Below are 10,225 nucleotides of genomic sequence, written 5' to 3' on the forward strand. Positions count from 1 at the left end.
TGACCATCAATATGCATAATTAATTCACAGTTTAATTCATATCTTATAATAACATTTTGACAATAAAAATAAACGCAACAGCATAACTACACTTCCAACTTCAATTAAAGTCTATGTCCTCTATAAAAACATGTGAAGTACGTAACATTTTCTTTCTAAAGGCAAACAGACTCACTAATAATTAACCATGGGGACAGGAGTACTTTTCATTCATTATTGATCAGTAAAACATTTAAGGAAACAGATTGGTTTAGTGTCACAGGAACAACAAATCTTCCCTTCATGAGTTTTTATCGAGATTAATTTTTATTGTAGGTGTTGATCCAAATCTGTGGAGGCTGCACTTTGTGGTTCTAAACATATAAAATAATACACTGGTTACTGAGTGTGTGTAGAATTTAATTCTTAAAATTGTAGAAATGAATTCTCTTTAAAAACGTCTTTGTTGTCTGCAGTAGGAGTTGATGTTCGATTGTTAATAACGTTGGTTTATGTGGAGCCATGTCTGAGCTGTGCACTGGCTGCAGCTCACTTAAAGGCACAGAACAGCAGGTGAAGGTTTTTTCTGACACAGGTATAGGAAATGCAAATGAGATCAGTCAGAGCTGCTCTTCACACTCTCTCTCTGTCTCTCTTTCTCTCTGTCGCTCTCGTTCTTTCTCTCTATCGCGCGCTTTCAATCTTTAAAACCATTTGCATTTAAAGAACGGCGACAAAGACAAATCTTCATGACCTGAGCTGTGAGAGCCTCACGACGATGGTAAGGTGCCATTTCATGTTTGTCTTTGTTGGTTGGACAGTTTTGTAACTTTGTGGTGGAGTGTGATGGAAGTAGGCGCAAGTAAGAGGTTGCTGTTATTATTTCAGAGTTCCGAGTGAGGCGGGGGGAAGATATTTTAGAATCCACATTGTGAAAGCGGTGATTGTGGGGGAGTGTGAAGGCGAAACTGTGAAAATGACCCCTAGACAAATACATGATAACCTGAGAGTTAACACTCTGACAGGCATCAGTCGAGATAAAGTTCTCTGAGAGATCCAACAAGTTTGTTAAGCTTCCTCTTCTGTGCTCTTTGTTCAACAGTTCTCCATTAACTAACTTTATTAGCATTTATTCAAACATGTTCCAGTGTCATTCACGAGGTTTAGATTTTAATAGATAGAAAAACCCGATACAGGCGTATTATTCATTTTCCAGTTTCGTTTGAGATAAGAGGTATCTTCATCTCTTATCTTCTATCCAGACTCTTTCTGTAAACATGACAACACAGTTTATGCTTTGGTTAACTCACAGATCGAGATGTGTTCATTTGAAAATGTATATTTTGGTGACGACCCTTCTGGTGCCAATATTCCCAGCTGTGCATCAGTGTGTCGCAGTGAGATCTGAACATAACATAGTTTTCACAATTCGGTAACATTCAACCTGCACCTTGTGGTTCTGCCTGATGGATTTCTAACTACAGGAGTATTATCACATGGGTTTTGCGGGGACAAAATATATTATAAAATATTTTGTTTAGTTAGAGCCAAGAACTTCAGCGACAAATGTTTTATCGCTGGAGGAGATATGCTCACGTCTTGAAAACAAATAACAAAAAAAAAATATATATATGTAACAATTAGTACTTTTATGGCTCTTGGAATATCTGTGACATATAAAAATTTAGATTATAATGAAGTAACTTATTCATTTTTATACATATCCTATAAGATATATACTTGGTATTAAACATATGCACTATTTAGTGCTACATTTCAATGTTTCACTTTTCACACACGCTCACTGTGTCTTGTTCTTTGTATCAAATTTCCCTTCATGGTCACACAACTTTTTCCTTTTTCCTCCTGTTGGCTTCCTGATGCTCTGACACTTTGGACAGAGACACACAGACACACACGCTGACTGCAAGTGGTGCTTGACGGTTTCTCCACAGACAGAAGTTACAGTCAGCAGAAGTTCAAAACGTCAGAAGTTGTTGTAACTTGACCCGACTTCAAACTGCAGCTATTTTTGGAGTGGTCAGGTGACACATAGGTCATGAATAGCAGAACACCGCTCACCTGCTGCTCATTTATCAACAGAAAACCTTTAGAAACATTTTGTGTAATTGTTTTAATGTGCTGTGAGACACAGAGACTCTGCAGTTCCTACCTCTCCGTCTATATCATTTGCTTCAAACCAACACTTCCTCATGTCTGCTGGGCTGTGTGGGAAAACTGAGTCACTTCCTGATTTCACTCATCGTGAGTTTTTGTTTATTCATCTCCTCCCCCTGCATCTCAACTCAGTCACATCCCTGCACGAATAGTTTTTATGTACAAGAGGGTCGACTTCAAAATGGCATCGATTTTTAATGAACTGCAGCAAAGTCAGAAGTCGTAGAAATAAAATCATGATAACATTTTAAAGGACAAAACTAGTTTACATGAGAATACTCACATTGCACCCTCCCTTTTCACATTTATTAGAACAAATAATCTGTGGTGGAGGAAGTATCCTGATAGACAGTTTTTTTGGTCATTGTAGTTCATTTAAATATTTGTGTCTTAGTCTATCCCCTTGTGTGTCTGGATTCATGTTAATTGCATTGATTAATTACATTAATTCATCTGAATCCGCAAAGTAATTAGTAAAATACGAATATCAACACAATCTGGAAGATGTCTAAAGTATAACTCTTCCCTCTGGACTGCAGTGAGAAGTATTAAAGCTCTATTGTTATTGTGTGACTTCCCCCGAAAAGCAGCCACTGACTCAGACTGAATGATAAAACTGATAAAATCCTTCGAGCTGCATACTGGGCTCGTAATCATTTACTTTGAGTTATCGATCTATGTTAAATCTCTGAATCTGAGGTTTCTGTTTTTTTTTCAGACCTTCTTTGGGAAACTGAAGAACTTGTAAGTCCAGTTCCCAGGAGGAGAACCTCAATGGTGTATTATATCATACATGAAATCAAATATTTCTATAGCATCTGACCTCTCCTCTTTCCCTCAGACACGCTGGACCTCCAGTTCCCAAAAGAGAAGGTTGGATTGAACTTTGGTGTGAAGGGATGATGTTTGGATTCTGTCTTCACTGGATCTCAGACTAAGTTTATTTTCTGTTTCAGATGATGATGCAGAGTTCAGGTGGCCACAGGACGAGTTTGTGAGTAAAACAGTTTCTGAATTTGTGTCTTTACAGGTTGTATCCTCATATTATTACAGATGCTACATGTGGCATTTCTAAACACCAGAATCTAATTCTTATGATGTTTTTTCCACATTTCCTTTTGTATGGATTCTTGAATGGGCCAAGGAGGTAGGCGATTCATATTCATATTTTTTGTTGGATAGATAACTAAAATACTACAAAGAGTCCCAATGACAAAAAGATGCACAAATGAAAACAAGCAAGAACAAAGACAAATTTAACACCTAAAACCTCATTTTAAAACTGGATACATTTGTGTGGAGGAGGAATGAAGGACCTACTGTCTCAATATCCATTCATTAGCTCTGTTGCTAATAACATAAGGCATTTGATTTCTTTATTTTGTTTTAAATTAATCATCATGAATTTTTTCCATTGCTATGTTGGTTATTTTGAACTTTAGCAGATTTCCTGCACAAACCAAACTACATTAATATCTCAACATGCATGTACCTTTGAAGCTATTTCATATTCCTATGCTCTCATGGCAGGATGATGAGGAGGGTAACATGTATGAAGCTCCTCCCTGTGAACGTCCACCTGCGAAAGTCCAACAGAGACAAGAGGAGGAGGATGTTTATCTGGGTAACGGTATTTCTTATTACATATCACATATTACAACTAGGTTAAACAGTTCAAAACCCTGTTCAGCATATTTCCTTTGTACAGACAGGACGTCCAGTCCTGCTGTTCAACAGAGGCAGGCTGCTCCTCCACCCAGGCCGGGAAAACCCTCGGTAACTTATCTCTGTGTCACTGCAGCCGTCAAAGAGGTTGAAGATGAGGCCTTTGTTTTAACTAACCATCTCCCCTCTAATCTTCAGATACCTCCACAACGTCCTGAAGGTTTCTCCTACGAATCCAACTCCAGGAAACGTCCGTCATTAATCTGTGTCATTTACAACTACACAAACTGCTGATTTTGTTCATTGACTGTGTTTTTTAAACCACCTCACTTGATTTCTTCCATGTCCTCACTCAATACAACTACACCTCTTCCCCCCCAGCGCCGGAGATAGACAGAAATGATAAGCCAGGGAGAGCCAAGATGATGCCTCATCCACAGGTCCGCTCTGTTCCGGCTCCGCCTCCTGAACTCAACTCAGATGAAGGTGAAGTGAACTAAGCCTTTCACAGAAGTTATTCACCAGCCTGTAAATGACTCTTGACTGAGAAGATGGCAAAGGTCTTAGTATTCATTTTATTAGCTATTTGTGAAATGAACAACATGAAAGATCTTACATTTGCTGTTATACTGCTCCTCTGTTGCATGGTGGTGCATATTGTTCTAAAAGACACAAGCAACATCACTTAATCTGATATGAACGAATTCAATTAGAGCTGGAAAGTTACTGTAATTTAATCCAAAGAAATATAACAGGGTGCCACCTACTGTACTTCCACTGAGCTGCACCTGAATGTACCAGAAACTCAGATATTTTGTATCAGTCTGGTTGCACAGTGGAGATTGCAGGAATAGGAAAGATCAGGTAGTTGTCATTGTGACACTGTAAGTAATATTTGCAGTATTACAGTTTCAAACACCTGATGTTGTGTTTTAAAGGAAGAAGGAGAGGTTTAGGGTTAACATTCAATATATTTATTTATTCAACTCATGCATTTTGATCTCCTTTTCTGATTGTTATAAGACCTTTCCACACCACTAGAGGTCACAATACAGATCCCTGTCATTGTTTTCTCTCTGCATTCCAGATGTTTACCTGGATCCTAATGAAGAGCAGGTGAGTTTAATTTGCAACCTTCAATCTCCATCTTTTGTATTTTGCAAGAGGCACATGGTTTATCTTTGTGTCGAATTAACGGCTACAACAGTTGGAATTAGACCGTCCACGCTCGTTTTTTGCAAGAAATTCCCAGTGATCACCTTCACACCTTAACTCAATATTAAATCTTAAGTAAATCAATACTGATAAAAGACTGAAAATACAAAGAAGAGGCAATCTGATTTTATCGTTAGAGTAATGTCAACTTGTAATGGTCACTGTAACCTGCATATGAGTGGATGTTGCTATAAATGAGCTGGTCACTGTCAACCATCAGACAGCTAATGTCAGTCAAACTAAACGTGATTACAAATCCTAACTCAACCTTTGGCACATTACACCTTGTGTATGGATAAAAATGCTCCTATGAGTTTTCAGGATTTGACAATATTTGTCATTTTGTGTTTCAGGAGGAAGATGACGACCTGTACTTAGAGCCAGCAGCAGGTCAGTTGAGTCCCGCTTCGCTAGATCTTTCTCGGGGATTTTAAGTGAAAACACACCCTTATGAACAGTGTTGGTTATTTGAACAACTTTAAAATGTTCAAATGAAAAGACCAGCAGATTTGATTTTCGGATAATGGAAAGAATTTAAAAAAGAAGGATTTTCTTTCTCCTCAGCTTGTGCTCCGGCCCCACGTGGGCCAAAGATAATGATGCCTCCACCTCCAATGACAGCCCATGTACCGTCTTCCATACCCACGTGAGTAAAAGCTGCTTTCAGCCAAGCTTACCAGCATCTGACGATACAAAATGGAAATTAAGTTTCTCTCTATCTGCAGGATGAAGCCTCCTATTCCCAGAGCAAAGCCTGTGAGTGTATCTATTCATCTCAGTGCCAGTCGAATCAGCTCCTAATGCTGAGCTCTGTCCTAATTTAAAGACAAACTGTCACGATAAACACTGAGTTAGAAGGTTTTCAATTATTAATCTGATATTTATTTCTCCTTTTCAGAATTTGGTCTCATCCTTAATGAACGAGGCAAAATCAGGTAAAGAGCAGCTTCTTTACAAATGTCAGAACAAACCACATCTGCAAGAAATGATGATGATGATGATGAAGAGTGCATATCTCTCCTTTATAGCTCCTCCACCTGAGCTGAGACGACCCACGTTTCCAAACAAACCCCCTCAACCAACTCCCAGTGTTAAACCTCCTCTTCCAGTCCCCACGAAGGAAGCTAAACCCAGGTAAGAGGACTGATGCAAAGAGGCTGGACAGGTTTGTTAGTCCAATGAAAGTTCCTGCTAAGATTTGTCAGTTGCTCCCATTTGCAAGTGCACGTGTGTGATGTATCGTCTTGTTGCCTTCACTCTAGCACTGCAAACCATCCTACTGCAGGAACCAAGCCTGTGGGTAAGCTGACATGTTGAGGTCATTTTGGGTCAACTTGCATATATGTATTTCTTCTGTCTCTTGTCTTATATGTGCCCGTTTTCTATTTTATTCTATTTTTCTCCAGCTTCTTTCGGTGGTAGGAGGGCAAGCAAACAGTCTGACGATGAGGTATGGTGTCTATGTGTGTTCATGCACACGTTCGGAAGTTTGTTTCTAATATTTGCTTTTTCCGGAGAAAAAAAACGAATATTCAAATATTTACTCTCGCCATAACATAACTGCTTTTTATGAGGCTTTTTGTGTCGTATTACCATTGAAAAGTTAGGAAGGGAAATAAAAAGTTCAATATTGACCTCATAGTAGTATATAACTTAAAAGACCTAAAGTCCAAGCATTTGAAAACGCATCATAAGAGTTATGTACATATTTGCTTTCCATGCTGTTTGTCACATCCCAGGACAAAGAATGGTTTGCTGGAGACTGCAACAGAAAGGCAGCTGAGGAGCTCTTAGAGAGAGTCAACAAGGTAAACCAGATATTTAATGCTTCACTTCATGGTTGTATTAGCAGCCAATGATGTTCATTCTAGACACATTTCCCAAAGATTTTCCTCTAGTCCTTTTTATTCCCTACTCCTGGTCTCAGTTTTGCTCTGATTGACGTGTTTGTCCTTTGTTTTGTCCGTGTTGCAGGACGGTGCCTTCCTCATCCGACACAGCTCGGCCCAGAACGCCCGGCAGCCGTACACCCTCGCGGTGCTTTACCAGCAGAAGGTGTACAACATTCCCATCCGCTTCCTGGAGGAGACACAAGGCTACGCCCTGGGAAAGGAGGGCAAGAGGAATGAAGAGGTGAGAGCAAATAAGGCCAGAGGGAAGGAGACAGGGAAGAGGAAAACAAAGAGAACAGGACTCTGAAGGGATTGACGCTTAATCAGAATTACAGGCTTTTCATTTGTTAACCTCTCTCCCCTCATCTATATTTTTCACCCTCAGACATTCCCCACTCTCGACGAGATGATTTCCCACCACAGCAATAACCAACTGCTTCTGATTGACAGCAAGAGTCAGGCCAAGCACACGGCGATTTTAACTCAACCTGCACGCCCTTAAAACCACTACAGCCCCCTGTGTTGTGTTCATGTAAAGATAAATGCACAGTGTGAAAGTTTCCAACTTGGAAATGCAACGAGCTCATTGTGTGTCAGTCATAATAGTAAAATTACAACTCAGTCGTGCAGCTGAAGTAGACAATGCACTGAAATATTAGCGGAGATGCTGTAACTCACGACCCTCAGCTTCCACATGACCTTAGCATTATCCAACAACATGAACCTCAGACATCATCAAGTTTGCAAATGTGATGTTTGACTGTTTTGCACCACGACTCATCATTTAAGCAACAATTGCAGAAGGTTAACGGCTGACTACTGCGAAAGGAAAATGAGTCACTGTTTAACTGAAACAATGGTTTTGTCAGAGGATGATAACCGTCATAGGAACAGTATATTTCTGCATGCTACACATAAATGTCCCAGTTATAATCTTCACCATTGCTTTGAGCCTCTTACTCATTTCCATGTGACAAACCTTTGAGATAAGCTCTTGTACAAATCAGTTATTTGATTGTAATCCTGTTTGGTGTGTATAGCCCGTGTGTCTTTTTGGTGGAATAATGTAGATGTTGTGAAAAATATATATTTATTATTCTACCATAGTTTTTCCATGTTGACGGTTGTTGACCAGTAAAAGTTAATTAACCTGGGGAAAAAAGACACAGACTGTATGTTTGGGGTTTCATTTAAAGGGTTAAGTGTTGTTGCTTGATTATGTGTCCTATGAATAAACACAAATGTCCACTTGTGTCTGACTTCCACTTGTTATGAATCCTTAATCCATTGTGTGTGTGTGTGTGTGTGTGTGAGCTGTCTTTCACTGGCCAAAGACCACACACTGGTGGTTACATCTGCTTCCTGTTGGGGTGAGACCACCTCCTCTGTGGCCAAACCATACATCTTGGACCTGCCAGAGGACCACATGGCAGAATAATTAACACATGAAAAAACGTGACCCCATCAAATAAATAAACAAATGAATAGAGGTCTGTCTGATTATATCATACAGCAGATCCCAATCCTCTTCAGGCTGAAGCTGCAGAGGCCTGTGAGAGCTGCTGTATTTGCATAGTAGTGTAAATGAGTAGTAAATAAGGTCCTGGAGCCAGTGTAATGTGGCAGGTGGGTGTGGGGCATGTTGTTGCTCCGTTACAGGATTACTGCTACGATGACAAACTGATGCATCCTCAGGATCCCAACCCCAACAACACAACATGTGAATTGTAACGTACAGCTGCAGCTTAACATCAATATATTGGAGAACCATTTAATGTACCAGTGCAGTTTTGAATTTGGTCACTGATACCTTTGTTTTCAACTTAGATAATTCATTTTGATTTGTTTTTAGCCTTAATTTCACAGGGTGAGCAGAGATAACAGGAAGTGAAGAACGGAGGATGACGTGCGAAAAAGTTCAAACAAGTTAATTAAATTACTGTGTTGTTTCCTTTTTTATGACATTTTCCTTTTACTTGATGGTCAGTGGAGAGAGACAGCAGAGCAGGAGAGAGAGAGAGGATCACAAAGACTCAATTTAGATATACGAGATTAACCTGGTGAGCTACAGCTGAATACTCCCATGGTTGGTATTTTACACCCCTACAGTCCACCAGGATGCCTCGGATTAAATATTCTCATTCATCATCAGAATTAACTTTATCTTTCAAGTATGTGTACAAATACAAGGAATTTGACTTACATAGAAAAATATATATGACCAAGGGACGAGAATAAAAATACCCCTGAACAAATAAGTTAAAGAATGGCACAATGGACAGTGATGGTCAAGACAATATCATTCAATTCAAAATTGTAATTAATATCATGTGAATCAGAATCAGAAGGTATTTATTGCTCTGGTTATTGGTGCATAGTTGCATACAATGAACATAGAAACATAAAAAACCCAATAAATACAACACACATCAGAAAAACAATAAAAAACAATATATAAAATAAAACTATATAAAAGATAAAAAATATAAATGTAAATACAACTGTTTCCAATTAATAATAATACAGAATTGAACTTTTAAAGTATGTTTCATGTTTAAATTACAAAATGATTCACAATTTAAAGCTGGAAGTTGTGTATTCATGACTTTTCACCCTTTATGTTACAACTGTCTGCAGCTCATTCCATTGTTACATGTTACATTACATGTCATTTGGCTGATGCTTTTGTCCAAAGCGACTTACAGTTAGTACACTCAACATTTTATGAGGGCCATTTAGGGGTTCAGTATCTTGCCAAGGACACTATGGCATGCAGATGGGGAAGAGTGGGGAATGGATCGGCAACCTTCTTGTTGGGGAACGACCTCTCTACCTCCTAGGACATACCGCTCGCATTGTGATCATTAATGTCTACAAAGCACTTTATTTATTTCCCTTTTTTAGACTAATTTCCAGTAATCAAATTGTATTGTGAAAGGCAGATACTCGGGAACAGCAGCTCCTTGTGTTCAGGCCACATCCTGTGTATCATGCTGACTCACATCTGCAGTGTCAGTGAGAATTTAAACGGCCGTGATTTTTAAATAACACTGAATTTTTTATTTTAACCTTTTTAATATTTTTAAATATTAAAGGGATGGTTCACCCTAAAATGAAAATTCACTCATTATCTTCTCGCCTCTATGCCGATGGAGGGGTGGGTGAAGTGTTTGAGTCCACAAAACCCTTTTTGAGTTTCAGGGGAAAACAGCTTTGAAGCCAAATCCAACTGGGGAAATGTCCGGAGGAGATTTAGGTTAAGAACATGGTGTAAATGACCATGGAGCAGTATGGAG

The 10,225-nt window shown here is 39.1% G+C and overlaps 1 protein-coding gene across 1 annotated transcript; it reads left to right on the forward strand.

Annotated features, from left to right (window-relative positions):
- Positions 1-590: 590 nt before the first annotated feature.
- Positions 591-8,181, forward strand: si:dkeyp-117b11.1 (B-cell linker protein). The gene is made up of 19 exons (XM_061071054.1): positions 591-760; positions 2,876-2,901; positions 2,999-3,030; positions 3,114-3,151; positions 3,688-3,781; positions 3,866-3,933; positions 4,021-4,072; positions 4,204-4,308; positions 4,910-4,938; positions 5,391-5,427; positions 5,602-5,683; positions 5,763-5,793; positions 5,936-5,972; positions 6,066-6,171; positions 6,300-6,337; positions 6,444-6,487; positions 6,777-6,845; positions 7,012-7,170; positions 7,315-8,181. Exons 1-19 carry the CDS (start codon positions 758-760, stop codon positions 7,429-7,431), a joined length of 1,167 nt encoding a protein of 388 aa, XP_060927037.1. The 5' UTR covers positions 591-757; the 3' UTR covers positions 7,432-8,181.
- Positions 8,182-10,225: the final 2,044 nt, after the last annotated feature.

The sequence above is a fragment of the Limanda limanda genome, chromosome 5, assembly GCF_963576545.1.
Source record: "Limanda limanda chromosome 5, fLimLim1.1, whole genome shotgun sequence".
Taxonomy (NCBI): domain Eukaryota; kingdom Metazoa; phylum Chordata; class Actinopteri; order Pleuronectiformes; family Pleuronectidae; genus Limanda; species Limanda limanda.